The sequence below is a fragment of the Syngnathoides biaculeatus genome, chromosome 6 (genome assembly GCF_019802595.1).
Source record: "Syngnathoides biaculeatus isolate LvHL_M chromosome 6, ASM1980259v1, whole genome shotgun sequence".
NCBI classification, from domain to species: Eukaryota; Metazoa; Chordata; class Actinopteri; order Syngnathiformes; family Syngnathidae; genus Syngnathoides; species Syngnathoides biaculeatus.
In genome coordinates, this window is record NC_084645.1 from 29,352,493 (window position 1) to 29,375,242 (window position 22,750).

Sequence of the window (22,750 nt, forward strand, 5' to 3'; positions counted from 1 at the left end):
CTCTCACAGTGGACATGCATCTACGACAAAAATCTCAGACCCCTCCATGATTTCTAAGTGGGAGAACTTGCAATATAGCAGGGTGTTCAAATACTTATTTTCTTCACTGTATGTCGTAGAAAAAAAAATTCCCAATTTCACTAGATTGTATCATACATGCAACGTATTGTATTGTAACATATTGGACACTATCACAATGTATTGTAGCACAATGCATTGCAATTTATCATAGCATAATGTACTACATTGTAACCTATAATATAATTTCGCGTTACATCATTTAACTGATTGTCATGGAGCGAGCCTAACTTATTGTAGCGTAACATACTGTACTGTATCACACCATAAGTCATCTTAAAGCAGTGGTCTCAAACTCACAGCCCGTGGGCCAATTGCGGCCCCCAAGATGGTATTTTGTGGGCCCCACCTGATTATGAAAATTAAATGACAGTGTGGCCCTGAAGCTTTATATGAATGGCACTTTTACAGTGTTGTGTGCAAAGCTGACGAACCTACAAATCACGGTGGGGTTGTGGCTCTCGGGGGTGTGACAGCGACCAGGCTTGATGCAAGCGGGGAAACATTTTTCAATGAAAAGTTATATTGGTGTTGCCATGGAGAGTTTCATGAGTAGTTTTGCACACAACTTGTTTACGCCAGCATCCTTGCTTATCTTATTTTGCGCAAAAAAAAAAAAAAAAGCCGTTTTTTTAAAATTTCTCATTTAAATTGCGTGCATGTGCGGCCCAGCCTCAGCTAGAATGCGCCCACAGCGGCCCCCGAGGTGAACTGAGTTTGAGACAACTCTCTTTAAGTATTGTATTGCAACTTAGTGTAGCGTAAAATTATCAGATTCAATATTAGAGTGTGAGCAAGGAGACAAATGAGGAAGGGACATTCGGGACACATAGCAGCTCTCATTAAGAGTCCTCGAGCTCAAATGCTTTAAAAGTCAAGTAATTAGGGCCTCATTAGCGGTGTGATGTTGAAGTCACACAAATGAAACAGGATCTCTGACCCCACCGTTCTGCTCCGGCTTGCCCACAGCCCGACTCGGAGGTGGCCCGGGCCGGTCGAAACCTGGAGGTGTTTTTCCTGAGCAAACTGAGGGAGATTTTCTCCGACAGGACCTTTCCGTCGGCCGGCTGCAACAGGACGGAGCGAGCTCGCCTGCGGTGGCGCCGGGAGGACCGGGAGGGAGGGAGGAGGAGGAAGAGATGTGTGCTCACTGGCAACGACTCCAAATACTATCAAGATGGATGAACAATAAAATTACAGTTTTTACAGCTTTTAATACTGATTCTACTCATTCACTCACTACATAGCCTAGTCGAAGGTTTTGTAGCACAACGTTAAGTCCTGTAGCATAAATCCAATCAGATTGATTTTGATAGATAATATACAGTACATGGCAGCATAGTGGTGTAGCTGTTTAGAGGGTTGGATTCACAGTTCTGGGGACCGGGGTTCAAATCCAGGCCCCGCCTGTGTGGAGTTTGCATGTTCTCCCCGTGCCTGCGTGGATTTTCTCCGGCCACTCTGATTTCCTCACACATCCCAAAAACATGCGTTAATTGGAGACTCTAAATTGACCCTAGGTGTGATTGTGAGTACGGCTGTTTGTCTCAATGTCCCCTGCGATTGACTGGCAACCAGTTCAGTGTGTACCCAGCCGCCTGCTCAATGATAGCTGCGATCCGCCACTACCGCGACCCTCGTGAGGATAAGCGGCTCAGGAAATGGAGGCACGGGGAGAACATGCAAACTCCCCACAGGGGGACGCCGGAATCTGAACCCTGGTCCTCAGAACTGTGAGGCCAACGCTCTACACGTGCGCCACCGTGCCGCCTACATGTGTGTCCGTCCATCCATTTTCTTAGCCACTTATCCTCACAAAGGTCGCGGGGAGTGCTGGAAGCTATTCCAGCTGTCAACGGGAAGGAGGCGGGGTACACCCTGAACTGGTTGCCAGCCAATCGCAGTGACGTATGTGTATAATAAGTAATCAAAATGTGTCTTGTCATATTTTTTGTATTGTAACTTACTGTAATGTGTCTTAATATTGTAGCATAAAGGATTTAATCTTATTGCGGCATCTGTCTATGTATGTGTCGTAGCAGAAAATATTGTCATTTTTTGTAGCATATCATGTCGTTTTTTTATTGTTACCTTTCTGATTCTATCTTAGAATACCGTATTTATACATACTTACATATTGCAACATACTCCGTTCTTATGTGGGTTAGCACACAGCGTCAAAATATATTGCAGTTGTTGTACAAAATGTATTGCAACTTATCAAAATGTACCACATCATGACACAATGTACAGTACTGTAGCAAAAAATGTTGTAATGTATTTTCTCTTACTATTTTGTAACTCATTCAAATGTATCACAACATGACACATTTTTGTGTATTTTAGTGCAAAGCAACGTAATATATTGTAATTTCATGCAATGTATGTTCGCGTACTGTATTGTAGCTTAGCATACTGTAATTTAATCAGTATCCAGAATGTTGCTTGCCCATGTTTTTTCTATTAAATTTTAAAAAAAGGAACAACTTTTACTTTGCTTCAATCTGGTCTCTTTTCCAACAGTTCATTTGTCCCAAAAAGAGCCATAAAAATAGATTCTGGTGAGGAAATCGCTGATAAGGCAAATTTGTAAATGCTGGATCTCAGATCTGAAAAGACGACTAAAGGGGAGTGAGGGGGGGGGGGGACTTTTAAGGGTCTCGTGGATCACATTTGAAGATATTGAACACGAGATATTTTTTTTTAAATCTCGAGTGCCTCAACTGGCTTTTATTCCATTCAGTAAACATTTCTGTCACGTTTCTTCCTGACCTGGAATGTTTTCTGTTAGGACATCAAAAGAATGAGGATGATGAAGGAGAAGATGATGAAGAGGAGCTACATGTGATGTTTATGAAGGGGTTCCCTCCCCTCCCATGCCATTCGGGGTCACTCCTGCTCATTTCCTCCCTAAGAAGTGATGTTATGAAGCGGGATAAGTGCGGGATGTTTAACTTGGAAGGCGCATCCGTCTGTCGGCTAGTTTAAAAATAACAATAGTAGACTTGCATGATAAGAAAGCCAAAAAGCTCAAATAAAAATTTACAAATGAAGCATCAATAATTCCCCGTCTGCGCATGTGCCCAAATTTGGTGATAACTTCAAGGCAAGGAGCTTTCGCTCACAATTCGCAACTGATCTTTCACCAAGACGGGCGAAAAAAAAAAAGAAAAAAAAAGAAAAGAGATTGATTGCAATGGTTATAAAGTTGTAATTTGCAACACACTTTCTTCAGCGTCCTGTGTTTCGGAGTAGATTTTTGAGCACATACGTTGTATCATTTTGTTCTGGTCTCGAGGTCACACATGCAGGATTAACCCTTTGAGCAGGATTAGCAGAAAACCTGCAAAACAGCTTCCTGCCTGCAAATGTTATGTAAGCACGCTCGCGACGTGTTGGGAGAATGACGCGTCCGAGTGTGTCTGATGACTTTTTTTTTCTATAAAAAGATCCAACTTTAGTGAGGTACGATTATGACTTCCATGCTAAAAATACTTTTTATCTTTAATTTTTTTTCCCATTTATACACTTTTACTGAGGTAAGATTATGACTTCTGTGAAAAATATAATACTTTTCATCTTGAAACTTTTTTAATTAAAAAAAAGTTCAAATGAATTACAATCTTTTTCACATTTTTTTTTACAGTAACTGTGCTCTGTCCCTTTAAAAAAATGAATTTTAATACACTGTGAGTTATTTCTACCAAGCATATCTGATTTTTTTTTACCTTGTAAGATTGTGATTTGCCAAAATATACAACAAGACATTTCAAATTAAAAATGTTTGCATTTTTATCTCAAAAGTATACATATTTGTTCTTAGAGATTATATCCATTTAAAAAAACTTCTTATCATTATACATCTTTATCCTCCAAACTATATACCTTCCCCAAAATTATACGCTTTTGGTCTCAAAAAAACACAAATATTTATTTTTCTCTATTATTATTAATATACCTATTAAAAGGGATGTGATTCAATTATCATAAAATTCTGACTCTGACAATGTATGACAATTATTTTTCCTTATATACATTAATTTATTTTTCACAATAATTTAGTCAATCTGAAAATATTCTCCTTTTTTCATAAATATGAGTTTTTTTTAAGAATTACTACTGAAAAATATTTTTTATTTTGAGAAAACCTTTTCTTCAATGTATCACTTTTTTTTTCTACCTAACAAAAATATATGTATTCTTGCAAGATTAGAATGTATTTCTTCAAGCGTAGCAACTTCTTCTCCTTTAAACGTATAATATATGGCTACATTTTATTGTAAGATTTAAAAAAAATGAAGGCCCAAAATATAACCCTTTAACTGGTTGTGTCATCATTTTCCCTTTGTTTGAGCGTGGGCCCCCTTTCTTCCACACCAAAGCACTCACTCCATCCATCCATTTTCTGTTGCCACTTATCCTCACGAGGGTCGCGGGGAGTGCTGGAGCCTATCCCAGCTGTCAACGGGCAGGAGGTGGGGTACACCCTGAAGTGGTTGCCGGCCAATCGCAGGGCACACAGAGACAAACAGCCCCACCCACAATCACACCTATGGGCAATTTAGAGTGTCCAATTAATGTTGCATGTTTTGGGGATGTGGGAGGAAACCAGAGTGCCCGGAGAAAACCCAAGCAGGCACGGGGAGAACGTGAAAACTCCACACAGGCGGGGGATTGAACCCGGGTCCTCAGAACTGTGAGGCCAACTCTTTCCATCTGATCCACCCTGCCGCCCACCAACGCACTCTCTGGGCTTAATCAGTTTGCCTCGTGCGAGCGTCTAACTGATCTCTAAACACCGCTGAACGGAGTGAACATCATTCTGTAAACATCTCGAGAGGTTTTTCATGCAAACGCCGTAGCGTCCAAAAAAGTCAACACAGGAAAAGAGAGAACGTTCAAAAAAAGGGAGTTGATATTGTTTGATCGACTCCGTAATTGACTGACAGGACTAATGTAGAACACGACTGTTTACACGGACCACAGAGAATTTTTTGGCGCTGCAAAGACCCTAAATTGTATCTTTGGATGCAATCATTTGAAAGGGAGAAAACTAACGTTCATTTCAAAGAGGCATGAACACAAACAACAAAAAAAGAGAACTTGGAAAAGAGTCCTAAGTGTCAGGAATGCTGATCCGTCATGAAGAAAAATGTGTTTTCACTCGCAGGAACATGAATTCTATTGGTTGACGCTTGGTGTATGTGAAATGTGAAGGCTTGAGGGGGGATTCATGGGCTGCATGTGCCACTTTTGGGGAATTCCCATGCAATGTGCGCTCCAGTAATGTGGCGGATGCTCCCATTGAACTTTTATGAGGAGTTCGGACCGTGCCATTTAAGAACTTTGACAATTGTCACCGTACGAAAATCCAATAAGCTATTATTTCAATAAAGCTGAGTTTCCTCAGAAGTGACTTTTATGATGTCAAAATCTATCTGGAGGAATAAGGACCCGATGTGAACTCATTAGGAGGCTTCCGAACCGTACGTGAAGTTCTGCAGTAAAATGAAAATGTAGCCCAGAAGAATCAAAATCTAACCTGGGTAAATTTGTCATTTTCTTGAATTGCAAAAATCAACTCTAAAGGCTATAATATCTACGCTCTTGTGTGCTATCAGAAATTGTTTTGGAAAACAGAGTATGCACGTTTTCAGCAAATATTTGCCGTAATTGTGAGTATATTGCATGTTGAGAATCTCCCCTCAAAAAAGCCATTAAATTCCTTGAAAGAATCATAAATAAAGCTGCATAGCGATGAACGTGCCGCTTTTCACAGTAAATCTTCAAACTTCCACGCCATGCTCCGCCCATGTCACAGTTTAGCTCCGCCGACCTGCTTCCCTTTGAGCCTCATCTAAGACAATTTATAGATGAACTGCTGTGATAGAGCATTAACAACTTTTTTACCAACTCAAGTTTTTTGGGCACGGCCAAAAACTGTCCCAATGATCCATGAGGCTAGGGTTTCTGGCATGAGTTCGCCCCTCCCCCACGATAGAAGTACTGAGTGCAGTCTTTGGAGAAGTTGTGAATTACCAGTCACTAACTTTTGAAAAATGTACGGGTGTGGTCGGTGATGCCCGTAGATATAAAGTTACGGGTGTGGTCATGCCCGCAGCTATAAAGTTGCAGGTGTGTGTTCTGTCTGTTTGTACCCCTATAAGAGCGGAGGGGGCGGTGTCAGGTGAACTAGGAAGTAGAAGTAGGCTGAGCAGAGACCGTGTGCTTCCGTGTTAAAAAGTATGTGACAAGTGCACAATTGCCCAGTGGCGCAGCTTGGACGGAACTTTGGTCAAGACGACACAAAATAAGCGACATCTTTCAATATCTATGTATTTCTACTCGTAACAAATTCTACGCGCGTGATTTTTCGTGCTCGACTGCAGATTTGCAAGGGCAATGGCGCGCGGGCGCACACGTGCCCGACAAATCACAGTGACTGAATTACTCATTAATAATAGCTTGTCCCATTTCTACTACTGCAGTTATCTATCAAGCTATCCCCACAACTTGATAAAAAATTATCATCATCATCATCCCGGCCTGCTACTAGTCAATAATAGTTATTAGCCGGTAGTGGACTTGTGGACCTGCAGTCCGGCTTTGGGTCCGTCCAACAGAGAAGAAGAAAAGTTAACAGTGTATTACATTTGCTAGCCGGGCAAGTTTGCTCAACAGCGGTGGGCTTCCAATTAATCAGTTCCTGGCTCGAGGTTCTTGTGTGTGGGTCCCCACATTACAGAGAAAATATTTTTTTCTGACTTTTGGTTGCCATAATTTGCCCCAAAGTCGCTGTTTCAAACCGAGGTAGCAGGCAAACTTCCCCCTCCATTTTATGCATCAGTCCTTGTGTCCCTTTTTTATGTCATTGTGTCATTTCTACACAATATCATGTGATCTGGTGAACCTGATGTATTAAAAATCAGTTTGTTTCCGCAGATACTGACCGAGTTTTCGGGTCAAATCCATACAGTAAATCTTCACATTGCTCTTCAGCGTCTCCTCTCGTTCTGAGGAACAAGAACGCTTACAGCACAAGACGTCTCTGCAGTATTTTCCTGACAGGAGCAGGGAGATAATTATATCAACGCAGGAAAGGACACAAGCAAGGAAAACAGATGTCAGGACAAAAGAGGGGAGAGAGAGAGAGGGAATGAAAGAAATGCAGAGAGGGAGGAGGAGGGGGGGGGTGCATTTGTATTCCCCTCCTCTCAACTCCCTCCTGCTTTGAAACGAGTCTTACTTAAAAGACGGGAATCAAACCGCCCCAACAGCGCGAGCATGAATGACATTAAGTTGGCCCTGCTTGGAAGTCCGGGAGCCGGAAAGTCAGGTAAGATTCTGTCTTAAGGTTTTTATGTCTTGCGATCATCGGATATATGCCACACAATAAATTACAAATGCATATTTGTAGAAGATGAAAATGCTTCCCATGGGACTTCCTCCAATTATACCAAAATAAAAGTTGTGCAACACAGCCAGCCAGTTGGCATCATCAAGTTATGATGACAAATGAATTGGATGTATAACATAGTTATACAGTAGTTTGCTGAGTTGCAAATGGAGAATTTTGTATTATTACATTAATATTCATTTTACAAATATTCAGTGCATAAAAAGTATTTTTAGTCAACTAAAATTCATGTTGGCATTTTATTGAAGGTTGCATAAATGGACCATAAGTATTTTTTATTAAAAAATATGTTACCATAAAAAATAATTAGATGACATTTATTTATTTATTTATTTAACTATTTGTCATTAATTGCAGTTTTTAATCATTTAATTAATTTGTTTTAATTATGTGAGAATATTTATCGGAAACAGACAACTTTCATTTTTGTTTTTATTCATCTATCCATTTTCTGTACCGCTTATCCTCACTAAGGTTACAGGTGTGCTGGCGCCTATCCCAGCTATCATTGGGCGAGAGGCGGGGAATACCCTTAATTGGTTGCCAGCCAATCTTAGTGCACCTACACACACACAATCAATCACATTCACGCCTATGGGCAATTTACAGTCATCAATTAACCAGTCAATCAATTAACCTTCAAATAATCATGCATGTTTTTGGAATGTGGGAGGAAACCGGAGTACCCGGAGGAAAGCCACAAAGGCACAGAGAAGAACATGCAAACTCCACATAGGTGAGGCCTAAATCTGGGTCAACCAACACAGATGTGCTGACCAGAGTTGGGCAGAATAGGCTAATATTGTACTCAAGTAGGGCAGCACGGTGGATCAGTTGGAAAGCGTTGGCCTCACAGTTCTGAGGTCCCGGGTTCAATCCCGGACCCTGTCTGTGTGGAGTTTGCATGTTCTCCGAGTACCTGCGTGGGTTTTCTCCGGGCACTCCGCTTTTCTCCAATATCCCAAAAACATAACAACATTAATTGGACACTCTAAATTGCCCCTAGGTGTGATTGTGAGTGCGGCTGTTTGTCTCGATGTGCCCTGCGATTGGTTGGCAACCAATTGAGGGTGTACCCTGCCTCCTGCCTGTCAACAGCTAGGATAGGGTCCATCACTCCAGTGACCCTCGTGAGGATACGCGGCTCAGAAAATGGATGGATCAAAAAATTATATATTGTATGTATATATATTCAGTGTAAACAACAATAACCATAAGAAGCACATTAGTAAATGTAAAGCTACTTCAATGGGTGTCGGTATGACAAATGTGCCCACAGAGGAGAATGAACGTCGCTGAAGAGTTGAGCAGCTAATTGAAAGTGATGCTCTGCAAAGCTGCAAAGTTTGCCCACAAGCAAAAAAAAAAAAAAAAAAAAAAAACCAGACGACAGGTCCTTCCAGCCACCTCTTTCAGGAGGGGGTTGGTTTTCATGTGCACACACAGTGACTGGCACAGTCTTGACGTTCATTCTCCACGCCCCTTAACATACACACACCCTTGAAAATTCCCTAGCACGATTGGTCTGAACTGAACACTTGTCAATGTTTCCGTTTTCCAGCAGTCCTCGTGCGCTTCCTGACCAGACGCTTCATCGGAGAATATGCATCTGACACCAGTGAGTGTGAAAGAATAAGATAATTTTTTTTTGGCCTCAATTTCTTGAGGTCCCAGGTTCAAATCCCAGCCCCGCCTGCGTGGAGTTTGGCTGTTCTCCCGTGCCTGCGTGGGTTTTCTCCAGGCACTCGGGTTTCCTCCCACATCCCAAAAACATGCAACATTAATTGGAGACTCTAAATTGCCCCTCGGTGTGATTGTGAGTGCGGCTGTTTGTCTCCATGTGCCCTGCGATTGGCTGGCGACCAGTTCAGGGAGTACCCCGCCTCCTGACTGTTGACAGCTGGGATAGGCTCCAGCATTCCCAGCGACCCTCATGAGGATAAGCGGCAAAGAAGATGGATGGATATTCCAAATCTTTGTGAAAGTTGATGCAAATTAATCTTCAGAAAAAAGTTTCAAATTTCGAGAAGCAAAGCAAATTCCAGAATGTGAAAAAACAATGTCATCATTTGCTTTTTCTATAAGCGAAGTCCAGACAATGGAAGATTGTACTTTAAGACCATATCGCTGAGCCCCATTTGGCTCCATCATAAAACATTTCTTAAATGTGCAACACATGCAAAGTTTTGAGTCCAGTTTCGACGTTCCTCACAGTCACACAAGTGCAGGTAATCACTGCTAACTCTTTTCGCTGCCAGCGATTTTCAAAGCGCATTTTCCACATTGCTGGCCATTGAATAACATTTTGGTTCTTCATGACCCAAAGAATATTGTGCTCTCTAACAATGTTAGAACCATAACTACCAAAACAAAGAGTAGACTCATCTTTCGAAGGCTTGTTTTCAATTCTTCAGTCATCAGCAGTTGAACACGTTGGTTTTACCAATAGCACCTGTTTTTGAGCAACAAGTGGAGAAAATGAGCATTTTCTGGAAACAAACAAATCAAGCAAAAGCATATTTCTAGCTTTTGTGACACCTCAAACTATAAAACAGCAAGGACAAGACTGAGAGGGCTCCTGGCAAAGAATTTACTTCCAGATACTGTCTACAAATATGAAATGCACTAAGCTACACTGACTTTTATTACATGGTGCTATCCTTCCCTCAAAAAAGTGTCATCTATTCTTGCATTTGCAATACTCACGCTCTACTAACTACTCTGACACATAACAGTTGTTTATAAGCTTGATATTCACATCCAACTTGTGCCAGAAGTTCCTCTTTGCCTACCCGTTGAAAAAGATTCTTTACGTTCTTACACGCCAGTGGCAGTGAACGTCTGATTTCCAGATGACGACTACAGACGTCCATGACAGTGGATGAATTAATAATAAAACATGAAAAAAGCCAAAGAAAAGTTAAGATTAAGACATAATGTATAGAGCTAGTGCACCTATGTCATAAAATCACGTGACTTTTGTTTACCTCACCATATTCCCGGTCTCACAAAGCATTGTTCAATGCTAAGTTAGTTGGAGACGACACGAAAATACGTCCTATAGCACGACTCCCAGAGTCTTGTCCGATACCGTTAGACATTTAGAAGGTGAAAATAAATGAAGGTACTTGGAAAAATTAGATGAACTCGGCATAGAGGACCCATATTTAATACCGAAGTCGATGTTTTCGCCGATAAGCAATTGGACTGTTAAGTTTGCTTCCACTTGTCTTGGAAAACTCAATATACACATTGATCTATTGAGTCAGTCGTCGAGATTTACATGGAAAACTTTGAAAACATAGGAAAGTCTGGACAAATACAAGTACTTTATTTCATTCATTATGATTTGAAAAAATAGAGGACAGGGTCCTCTCCACAGAACGTACGTGGAAGCCTTTGTGGCCACAGATAACCTCGATAAACCTCTGCAACGGACAGGTTTTTTTTAACACGCATTGTTCTCAAATGAGCCAACTTGGCATTATAAATACTTTTTGGTAATTAGAACAGCAATTCCTACCTGAAACGAAACGATCGCTACACAGGCGTGTGTGTATTTTGGCTGAGCACCATCCATCATGTTTAATTGCCGAAATCCATCGATCTTTTCTGGTCTTTTCAGCTGGTATTCCATAGAATGATCTCTTTGAATATCTGTCTCGTCTGTTGTGACAACCAACAGCGCAACGGGTCTCGGGTATTATAACTATTCTCCTCCGGTTCAATGTCTCCCACAATGTCGAGCAGCTCTGTTTGACCGGCAATATGGCGCCGTGAAAATGGTGATTGCTATAATATACTGTGCTGTATAACACAGCATTCCATTTGTTTGGGTGTCTGCAGATTCTCTGTATCGAAAGAGGCTGTCCATCGAAGGCAGGCAGCTGAATCTGGAGGTGTTTGACCCCTGCTCGCAGGTACCACGTCTCCCATCTGTATGCTATGTAAGCTTGGCATCTTTTGTTTTGTTTGACTTGCTGGTGGCATACCCCACAACCTTTCCATCTCTTTAGGTCTCCATTATTGAAGTTTACGTTGATGCTCGGCCAGCTGTGCACAATTTTAGCTTAGCATCTTTTTTGGGTTCTCTTCTGAATGCTTGAGCTTGGTTTTGCCCGGTTTTCATGTGCCACCTAAAAGGAATACCACACACCCTTTTGCCTGCTTCCGTCTCCATCGTTGCATCGGTGTCGATGCCATCTTTGTGCTACGTTAGCCTAGGATCCTTGCTTATGCTCTGTTAACTTATCATTATTGTTTTGCCAGATTTCTTGGTATCACATCAAATGCAAATACCACACATCCTAAACTTTGGACCTAGCGACATTTTCCACTGTAAACATGGCATGAAATCAAATACTGCACCACCCAATTTGAGGAGTCAGACATCAAACCTAGCAAGCCAGTACATGTCGTGTAATTGGATAAAAAGCTTGCCAAGTGGACGACAAGACCCACCTAGTTTTCTATGAGAGGATTGAACGTGTTCTAAATTATTTCCAGCCTTCACGCTGCTATTCACATAAGCAGACTTGGAATTGACCTCATCCATCCACAATTTCATCAAGCGGGGATCCGAAGCGATGCACGCGAATATCCCAAGGCCACGTGCAGCTTCTTTCAAGACAAGAGATGGATAACTGACAAAAATTTATTGGAATGGCCTCAAGCTCACAGAGCTTTGTCCTGTCCTTTGGAATACAAAGACAATGTGGACTCGATGAAATAGGAAGAATTTTACAGTTGTGTTGGTTCCAAGACACGATCTCCCTAGATATAACACTGAAGGTTACACAAACAGCAATTGGGAAACAATTCAAGGACAGGATTTTTTAAGGCTGAAAACAAACGTAATGGGTGTGGACTTTCCTTACCAAAGCTACGATCCTCACAAGGGTAGCAGCATTGCCAGGGCCTATTCCAGATAACATTGGTCGAAAGGCAGACTACACCCTGAACTGGTCACTAGTCAGTCACAAGACATATATCAACACCATCAGTGAGCAGGGATTGATCCCACGCTGTCTGAACCAAAATCAGGCATGCGTACCACTACACCATCATTTTTTTTTTTTTTACATTTCATACAATCTTATCCGTCTTATGATCCATGTCAAGTTAAAGTGTGTTTGAAAAAAAACATCATTAACCTTACCAGTAAACCTTTCACTGCAATTGGCGATGAGTTCAGGGTGTGCCCTGGCCCTCGCCCGAAGATAGCTGGGAAAGGCTCCAGCTCACCCGCAACCCTATTGAGGATAAGATGTACAGAAAATGGATGGATGAATAAACGTTTCATCTTTAATCCAAAGGGCTCTTCAATTCTGCATTTTTAGCTGTGAAAATGTAAAATAGAAGAAGTCTTTTGGATTCAAGGTGAAATGTCTTCAACAAAAACAAGTCCAGTTGCCTTGAGTCAACTTTTGCGTAAAACATTGTGGAGCGATCACAATCTGTTGGAACACAAATCATCACTAAAGACACGCACATCTCTAAAAATTAGGACATAAAAAACATTGTAGAGTGACCACATCACAGTCTACTGTAACACATTAAAATTAAAGATGCCGTGTCTGCATCAGTTATCTGTTTGTGTGTTGTCGTGTCAGAGCTCGGAGGCCAGGTGCATACTGGAGGAACCGGTGGAGTGGGCAGACGGCTTTGTGGTGGTCTACAACATTAGCGACCGCACTTCCTTCCTCGACGCCAAGAACATCCTGCGGCAGATCCGTGAGGCCCGTCAGCAGGACCAATGCAAAGGGTCTGTGACTGACTTTCCCCTGCACCTTGAGATTCAAAACAAACTAGATTCTTCTTCTATCTACACAAAATGTAAACTAGCAAAGGTTTTATCCTTCAAAATTACCAGGAGCCTCTGACTTACCACACTGAGGCCAATATAACTTTTCCCCAAAAACAGTGACTATCGTAACCAAATGGACTTTTTGTTTGGAAACACAAACGACCATGTAACGATTGGCATAAATATCTTGTATGGGAGCACCATTAAAAATATTTACGGTTCATGTTTCAAGGTACCAGAGTGAGGCATAAAGATTTCAAGTCAACAGCAGCACACGCTTACAAGGTTTAAAGAACACAAAGGAAGCCCTGTCCTACTTTCTTTGAAGCTGCGCATGGATCCTCATGCCGGGATAGCTGGTTGGAATGCTCCCATTTCCGGGCAATTGAGTCATGATATGCTAAATTCTTTTGGAACCCGTCCTTCGTGCTATGATGAAAAACCTGCATATTAGCTCTAATTCTCTCTCAAGAGAACATCAACTTTAATTTGGAATCCAATAGCCAGCCACTGCGGGTCTCAAGCGCAGATACAAAAGTGTGGGATGACATGACACAGGAAACCCATGGACGGAGAATTTTCAGGAGGGTGTGGCATTTTCAAACATGGGGATATAGTTCAGTGGGAGAGAGCACGCTTTGCATGTATGAGGACCTGGGTTTAACCCCCAACATCTCCATGTCCTATCTAGCAAATGACATTAATGTCTCTGGTATAAACTAAAAAACAACTTGGCCTGACTGTTTTTCAAAGATCTGAAAGGTCTACGGATCTTGACCCTTGATGGAGGCTTATCATTCAAAATCCATAAATCGACTGTACTCCGAATGTGCTTTACTTGCAGAGATTAATTTAACCTGTCTGAATCAAAACAACCCATCTTGTGGTGTCCTTTGTGTTTTACAAAGTGCTGTATGTTACGTGTCAACCGGAGGCCAGTACAAAGCAACTAAGGCCAATGACTCATAAACACAATTTGACAGGTCTAAAAGGCAGTGGTTTGCAGGCTTTTTTGGGCGTGCCCTACTTTTTGGAGATTAACTTTTTCTGGGCCTCCCCCACCACTTTTAAGGTCTAAGGATACTGACCTTTGACGTAGTCTGAGGATTCGAAAGGTGAAGGCTAAAAAAAGGGTAGATTGGCATCTGGCCTTAAAAAAAAAAAAAAAAAGAATACAGGGACAGAGAATTTTTAAGGCCGGTGAAATTGGTAGAACTTCCGGGATGTAGATCAGTGGTACAAAACATGCTTTGTGTGTATGAAGTTTTAGGTTCAAGCCTCATCAACCCACTGTCCTGTGAATCTGTTTTTTTTGCAAACTGAATGACGTGAAAACAACCCAACTTGTGGGTTAGGTTACTTTGTGCTTTACAAAGTATTGTATATTTATCAACTGAAGGCCATTGAGTCCTGGACACAATCGAAAAGGTCAGACTTTGATGGAGTGTGAAGATTTTAAATGATTTAAACAATTTCTGAGACAAGTATCCAATAACCATCCACTGTCGTCTCAAGAACAAGAAAAGCATCACTTGACCACATTAAGTTTAGTCTAGTATCTAATAACAAGACAGGGCGGGGAAAAAAGGGAGAACAGTTAAATGCCAGGGGATGTAGCTCAGTGGTAGAGCGCATGCTTCGCATGTATGAAGTCCTGGGTTCAAGCCCCAGCATCTCCATTGACTCACAGTCCTGTGAATGTGACTTTTCTCTTGAGATAAACATAAACTGACTGAATGACCTGGCAACTGACCTCCTAATGCCACTTTTAACGTTTTACAAAGTATTGTATAAAACCTAGGGCAGTTTGAAGACTCTTAGGTCATTGATTTATGGACACAATCTGAAAGGCGTTCATTTTTTTTTCAGGGAACTGCTCAGCATCCCTGTGTGTCTGCTGGGTAACAAGCAGGACCTGTGTCACGCCCGGCAGGTGCGCGAGGACGAAGGCCGTTGCCTGGCGCAGGAGAACCGGTGCCACTTCCAGGAAGTGTCAGCGGCGGAAAGCTACCAGGACATTGCCGCCCTCTTCACGCAGCTCATCAGGCAGGTGATGGAGCACCTGAAGTACCGCGCCGACCGCCGGCGCTACAGCGGCTCCAAGTCCATGGCCAAGCTTATCAACAACGTATTTGGCAAGAGGAGGAAGTCGGTGTGAAAAAAGGGACACCGACGTGTGTAGACACTGCTTCCAAATGGTACCAGAGGAAAGATGAAATCTGTGGGTTTACATTTAACCAAAAATATATTCATCTTTTGTTTGTATTTTGTTGTAGAACACATGCCATTTGTCATGTTGTAGCTCACGATGGTAGGTTGTAATTAATGTACATAAAGTGACAGATTATAGATGTACCAGCTAGGGGAGGGACTGAAGCACCTACCAATGCAATAAGCAGTCACTCAGTATCGAGACTTGGCGCATGTTGTAAACTAGTATTCAAGATAATCGTATGTGATGTGGAAATGGCGTCTTTAACAAGGATCATTGCTGCACCGTAGTCCTTTTATTTTGCTTTTCGACATAAAGTAAGAATAGGAAATCAGGATGGTCAGAATATTCATCTTTCTGCTCTTTCTGAAATGCCCTCAAATTCTACAAGATTCCACCACTCATATGACAACTCGGATTACATGAAAATTCTGAAGCGGTTAAGCAAACAAAAGCAGTTGGAATTCAACCCAGAGAAAGAACACATATTTCAAGTGTACAAAGTTGTTGGTTCAAACCTTGACATCCGGAACATGAAAATATCTACTGTAAATATCACTTTGCAAAACAGATGGATGAACTGTTCCACAGAGTTTACTTAACCTTTATGGTGGTCTATGCTAGACTGAGTGACATCTTCATTTAATGGTCATTATAATGTTAATTAACCCAACTTAAGGTGGCCTAAAATTTTCACGCATTACTGTATTTAATGTAGAAATTAATTAAACTCTGGTAACTATTTGTTAGCATTGACAGGAGAGATTTTATTTTTAATACTAGGAAACAATTTGTGATACCCCAAAATAGTTTCAGGATTTTGAAGATACTGAACTTGGAGTCTTTAATTGGACACTCTAAATTGCCCCAAGGTGTGATTGTGAGTATGACTGGTGTCCGTCTCCGTGTGCCCTGCAATGATTGGTTGACAACCAGTTCATGGTCTACCCCGCCTCCTACCCGTTGACAGGTGGGATAGGCTGCAGCATTTCCGCGACCCTTGTGAGGATAAGCGGTTCAGAAATCGAATAGATGGAGGAACTTGGGAACCGGAAGCAGGCTAGCTAAAAACTTTGCCAAAATTCCTCAGACAAGCCAACCAAACATTGTATGCATACCATGGTTTGGCTCCCATTCTGTCACTAGATGTGCCGACTATGCCAGTCTTGCAATGTTCTTTGCATAAATAATTACGGCATCCGCTCGGTTTCTCCTCATCAAACACACGCTCCACTAGACGGAATCTGTAAAGTACATGTTGAAAAAAAAACAGAACAAAACAAAAATTTATTTATCTATTTCGTTTATACTCTAGTTCCTCCTTGTTTTTAGCTATACATGCTTTAAATGCGAACTGAACACACCTCCTAAATGGGCCTGTTCAAGGCAGCTGCAGTCTGGCCACAAGATGGCAGCAAAGATGTAAAAGGTGCAGGTTCAATTCCATTTAGAGCTGTTAAATCATGAAAACATCCATCCATGCATTTTCTTTGCCGCTTATCCTCACGAGGGTCGCAGGGAGTGCTGGAATCTATCCCAGCTGTCAACGTGTAGGAGGCGGAGTAAACCCTGAACTGGTTGCCAGCCAATCGCAGGGCACATTGAGACAAACAGCTGCACGCACAATCACACCTAGGGGCAATTTAGAGCGTCCAATTAATGTTGCATGTTTTTGGGATATCCGAGGAAACTGAAATGCCCGGAGAAAATCCATGCAGGCACCGGGAGAACATGCAAACCCCACACAGGGGGGCCGGGATCAAACCCGGTCCTCAGAACTGTGAGGGCAATGCTTTACCAGCTGATCCACCATGCCGCCCGCAAAACAAACAAAAGCATACAAATGAAATGCTACAGGCCAATAATCATCTGGATCAAAACAGATGCGGTTGGGAGGTACCACATCAATCACACAAGTAGCGGTCGCTACGGTTGTAGAAGCGAACTGAATGTTTGTTTGATGCTGTTTCCACCACTTACTGAAGAGCAAACTAATTGTTAAATAAGAAGTTGAGGAATCTACTGAGTCATACATCAAAGCTGTGAGTTGATGTAAAATGTTGAAATTGATGAATAAGCAGGTAAAAATGTAATAATCATCATACTAACAATGAAAACAATACATAGTTATTAATTATATAAAACATTTAATTCAAAGTACTGATGCTTTCTCTTCTGAAAACTATTTAACTATTTCATTATTTTGGAAAAAAAAGTAAAGAAGTATGGTCACCGATGGTGCAGTGGTACACATACCTTACTTTAAGTGGGCAGTGTGGGATCGATTCCTGCTCAGTGATGGTGTTGATGTACCCTTTGACAGACTGGCAACCAGTTCAGGGTGTAGTCTGCATTTCGCCCAATGGTAGCACTCCTGCGACCCTTGTGAGGATAAGCGGCTTGGAAAATGGATATGAACAAAAAGTTGATTCATTCATAATGCATTAATAATTTAAATATTTACTTATTAATGGCATTTTTAAAAAATGGTATATAATGATGTGATGCAATGTAATTTTCAAATAAAAAACTTTACAAATGAGATGAATAACAAATGCATTTTAAAAAGTGTTGTAAAAGCATTTTTTCAAATTAATGCTTTGTTTTTGTCACATTAACTTATCAAAAGATGCCTTACGATTTGAAATAAATAAGGATACAATTTCAATTTCAACAATTAAATGGATTAGAAATATTCTCTCAGAAAATCACGTTAGAGATCACCCCGTGCTGTTTGAGTAACAGATCATTTCTGGGACAGGCTGCTACACAAACCAAGGTGTGATTTAAAAAAATAAAAACAACCATTGAATGCAAAACTTTGACCTCTTTCCTTCCCGGTTTGTCCATAATGCTGCGGTGTTGTTTTTAATTTAAGTCCCTTCATGTTTCTTCCCCTTCAGCTTGATGTTTTTTTTCCTCCAGACAAGATGGAGACGGCGCCTCCAAGCGTGGCCTTGAAGCTTCAGGTCAGTGCTCTTATTTGGCCCCCGTGAGGAGGAAGAATTGCTTTTGGCTCCGCCGAGGACAAGCTCGCCGACCACGGGGGATTGGATGCTTGGCGGGACGCGGGGCCGCCCAATCAGGAGGGCCATCGATCAGTTCCCCTTAATCTCACAGCTGGTGAGCACATCCTCCGCCGCGCCAATCTCACAATTCTGCAGCGCCGACAGCAAATTGGATGACTTCCAAAAGACGGGAATCACCATCGAAATGGATGTGGCCAGATCAAGATGGCGGCAGCACCGGCTCTCTGTCCCTTACAAAATATTAGTTTCCTGGGAAAATCCGGGCTCCGATGCCTTGGACACGGATTTCGATAGCCATGTTTATCATGAGGCGATCCACAAGAAACTCTCAAGAAACCATGCCAGAAAAGGCACAGGAAGCCTGCCGTTTTGCTTTGATGTAGATATTTTACAATAGATTGCAAGAGATGGAAGTTTTTGTCTTTGTGTGTGGGAGGACCTTGTAAGCCAATTTTGATGGCATCATTTTTTCACTAGCACACCTCGGAATTGTCATTAAAATTCACCCCCTCAAAGCCACTTTCACGAAGCAACATGAAATTGTGTTGGCATTATTATCACAAGTAAGTGTCAAAAAACTACGCAGAAAAAAGACCTAGAGCAGTCACTCATATCTGAAAAATGTACGTGGTGTGGTCTGTCATGCCCGCAGATATAAAGTTGCGGGTGTGTATTCTGTTTGTAATTACGAGTATACGCCTTTAAGAGCAGAGGGAGGCGGTGTCAGGTAAACTAGGAAGTAGAAGTAGGTTGAGCAACAGCTCGTCGTTAAAGACCGCGTGCTTCCGTGTAAAAAAAAAAAAGACGAGTGGATCGGTTTTCATGTGTGCTGAGAGTGTGCGACAAGTGTGCAAATGCGCAGTGGCGCAGCTGAGACGGAACATTGGTAAAGACTACACAAAATAAGCGACGTCTTTCAATATATATGTATTTCTACTCGTAACAAAATTTACTTTTTTTATTTTTTGTGCTCGACTGCAGATTTGCGAGTGTGATGGCGCGCGGACGCATGCGCACCCGTCAAATCACAGTGACTCCTAGAGTCTGCCATTTTTGTTGGCACTAGCCATTTTAGGGCAATTATCCATCCTTCGCGACATAACATTTGGTAGGCATTCTATCATGACTTAACACAGATATTTATCAAGAAGCCTAGCACAAAGAGACATTGGAAGTATCCCATTTTTGTTTGAAGCAGCCATTTCAGGCAACATTTTATGGATATCTCTCAAACACTAACACATCTAAGAGCTCGTGTCCGACTGGTACCAAAGTTGAAGCACATATACAGGGAGTCCTCGGTCTATGACTGAGATCCGTTCCTACAGCAGCGACTTAACTCGAATTTCGACTTAAGTCGGATTACACCATTAAAGTCAGAATTTACATACTTACATACATACTTTGTACAAAAAACAAATACATTGAAATAAACAAGATGATGGACTTAGTGTAACTGCTGAGAGGTGGATGGAGAAGAAAAAGAAGGGGAGGCTGTGCTTAGCTATTGTGAAGGAACCTGGTCCTCAATACTCTCCATCTCGACAAGTATCAAAGAACCTGGTTTTGTGATCATTGTATCTGACATAGGAACGGAACCCTTCACATGTGCTAAAATAGGGGCTTTGTCTTTAATAATTGTCACTATGGTCAAACGACTGAAGCCTTGTTGGTATTGGTGTGTCTCCTTTCTCCAATCTTTTTATGATCTTGAGCTTTGTTTCCATGGTCATGGATTTTCTTTTGGCTGCAGAAGCATTGCCAAAAGACACAGGTTTCTTCTTTGGGGCCATAATGTCTAAAAAGGAGGGCAAAAAGATACTCCTGGTGCACAAATACGGACAAGCATTAGCCAGACAAAATGGCGGACGGGCGACAGGCGTTGGAAAGTTAAGTCTTAATCCGAGGACTCCCTGTACTGGAGAGGTGAATGACACTAAATCACAAAACATTTTTGTTTTGTCAGTTCTTGGATGTGGAGCATGGTGGCAGAGTTTGATAACTGGCTCAATAGTCATGCACCCCCAAAATTTGGAAAAATTCAAGCCACAAGGCTTGGTTGGCATGTCTATCAAGAGTAGAAACAAAGCATTCTCAAAAGCCACACCAGAAAAAAACTTTTTTTGGGGTTGGTAGCAGCCTTTTCACTTCCTCTAGATGCAATGTGCTCTAAGGAGTCTGGAAATGAAGGAGTGGGTGTGGGTGGGTCGACACTGATTCACAGTGTGACAAAAACAGCTGTGTGGTACACAAAAAGGCAGCTGCTGAGAGGTGAACTCACTAAACATCATCTATATTTGTCTTTGCCCTTTGTTTTCCACCCACAGAGGACACAAGCAGATGGCCAAAAACCGTTTTCTATTTCCACTGGCTGCTAATTAGTACGCTAACCTCAGCTCACCTTTAATGTCAGCCAGACAGCTCTTAGCGCAATTAGCCTAATGGCGCCCCCGCGTCTGTGAATAGGCCGCCATGTTAAGCCGGGGCCACCGCCGTATTGGCACTGGTGAGAAGTAATGCAGTACTAATACTTGTGCTTTTTCAGCAATAGCGAGAAGTCATCTCAACCACGATTGACTTGATTTTGGTCTTGCATGGAGGATGATAGTGATTCTTTTATCAGTTTTTGTTTTGCATTGGTGCTTTCAGATAACACTGTCTTGACTTTAGATGTTTTGAAGGATATGGACTTGACCATTTTTTCCATCATGTATTTTATTTTTTGTTTGAAGGTCATGAGGAGGGCAGATGCTCCTGTTTTTTTATACAGTGCATTTTTTTCTTATTAAAAAAAAGTATGCAAAAATAGGGATGTCCCGATCTTTGTTTTTTTAATCAGTTGATCACGTGATTTTAAGACGCTTGAACTTGGTGAAAAAATCGGGACAGTTTAAATGTCAAGAAGTGACAAAATAATAAAATAATCATTGTCAAATGGAACAGTAGTATCTACACTTTACAATCAACAGTAACTTTTTTAAAGTATTTTTTAGTATTAGTATAAGTCCTAAAAAAAACACTCAAGACTTGCGTGGGTTTATCTATTTTGTGCGTGTGTGTGTGTATGCCCGCGTTGGTACACGAACAAGAGTCTCTGCCCACTCTAAGCGTGCTTTAAACTGTTTAATGTCACTCCAAGTGTTTTTTTTTACTATTTTACTAAACGCTACACGGTAAAAACAATGACACACTTTGCATATTACGTACTTTAGAAATCGCCACTATAATGCTAACAGTTAATGGAAACTCCCCATTGACAGCTAGCTACCTAGATTGCGAGAGTAGGTTAGGATTTACCTTTAAAATACGCATATTTATACAAAATTGCCCATATTAACACACACAAACGTGTAATATAACAATACTCACAGGCATGTATGCTTCATAGTCTGTAAAAAAAAAGGAGTTAAATTAATGTGAAACCGTGCCTTTTTTTTTTACTTCAACGGTGTCGCTCCATGAATGAATCGCTCCACACTGCCCCTAAGTGGCCAAAATGCGTACTGTAGAAGTTACAGTCATTTTTGTCTGACAGAGTGAAATTTTCCCGTTTAAAGGTCTATTGAGATGACCAAAACACGTCTATTTGCTCATTTATATCATTTTTAAAATATTAGTACTTTATTTATTTATAATGTAGTTTTTTGTTGTTCTTTTAAATATTAAAAGTTGAGTTTTAAAAGTTATAAGTGTAACTTGTTATCGGTAGATCGTTAAAACTAAAGACTCAAACTCGGATTTGGGTGTAAACAAACAAAAAAGCCTGATTAGGACACCTTTTGAAAAACACACATTTTGGGTTGCTTTGTTATTGTTGTATTCATTTGAGTGAAAGATTATTTGAGAAAGAAGAGTTTTGACATTTGTGCATGTTCACGCAATGAATTGAACAAATGGATTAAAAGTTTAAGGTTTTAACATCGATACCGCAGGCATAGCTGCATACATCTGTCTATGTTGATACAATGGCAAAGCAACGTGGCAATGCAAAGCAAATTAAAAGCTGGGAAAACAACAATCTTTTACTTTACTTTACTTTACTTAATTTTACTTTACGTAAGTACACAATCCGCTTTCCGCCTCTACGTGTTGGCTCGCGTTCGTGTACTTTAAAATAATGACGCGGCATCCATTTGTCACAGCCGGCGTGATTACTAGGAGAAACTATTTAATTAGGTACATTAATAATGGAGCTAATTAGCTCCCGT

General features: G+C 41.3%; 1 protein-coding gene, 1 long non-coding RNA gene and 1 other non-coding gene across 9 annotated transcripts; 2 read left to right on the top strand and 1 right to left on the bottom strand.

Annotated features, from left to right (window-relative positions):
* Positions 1-67: 67 nt before the first annotated feature.
* LOC133502296 (uncharacterized) lies at positions 68-22,023 on the bottom strand. 7 transcript variants are annotated; one of them, XR_009795428.1, is made up of 7 exons: positions 17,770-19,150; positions 16,632-16,757; positions 12,654-12,747; positions 12,373-12,413; positions 9,860-9,947; positions 7,029-7,139; positions 68-1,247 (listed from the first exon to the last, which is right to left on the bottom strand). It is a non-coding gene; the product is annotated as an uncharacterized LOC133502296 (long non-coding RNA). The 7 variants fall into 7 exon arrangements; XR_009795431.1 differs by lacking the exon at positions 16,632-16,757 and adding an exon at positions 21,912-22,023 and having other exon boundaries at positions 69-1,247; positions 17,770-17,912; XR_009795432.1 differs by lacking the exon at positions 16,632-16,757 and having other exon boundaries at positions 69-1,247; positions 17,770-17,912; positions 18,340-19,138.
* On the top strand, positions 7,034-16,619 carry rerglb (RERG/RAS-like b). Its single transcript, XM_061822942.1, has 5 exons — positions 7,034-7,414; positions 9,057-9,113; positions 11,342-11,415; positions 13,108-13,259; positions 15,171-16,619. Exons 1-5 carry the CDS (start codon positions 7,363-7,365, stop codon positions 15,457-15,459), a joined length of 624 nt encoding a protein of 207 aa, XP_061678926.1. The 5' UTR covers positions 7,034-7,362; the 3' UTR covers positions 15,460-16,619.
* Positions 14,909-14,980, top strand: trnaa-cgc (transfer RNA alanine (anticodon CGC)). The gene has a single exon. It is a non-coding gene; the product is annotated as a tRNA-Ala (tRNA).
* Positions 22,024-22,750: the final 727 nt, after the last annotated feature.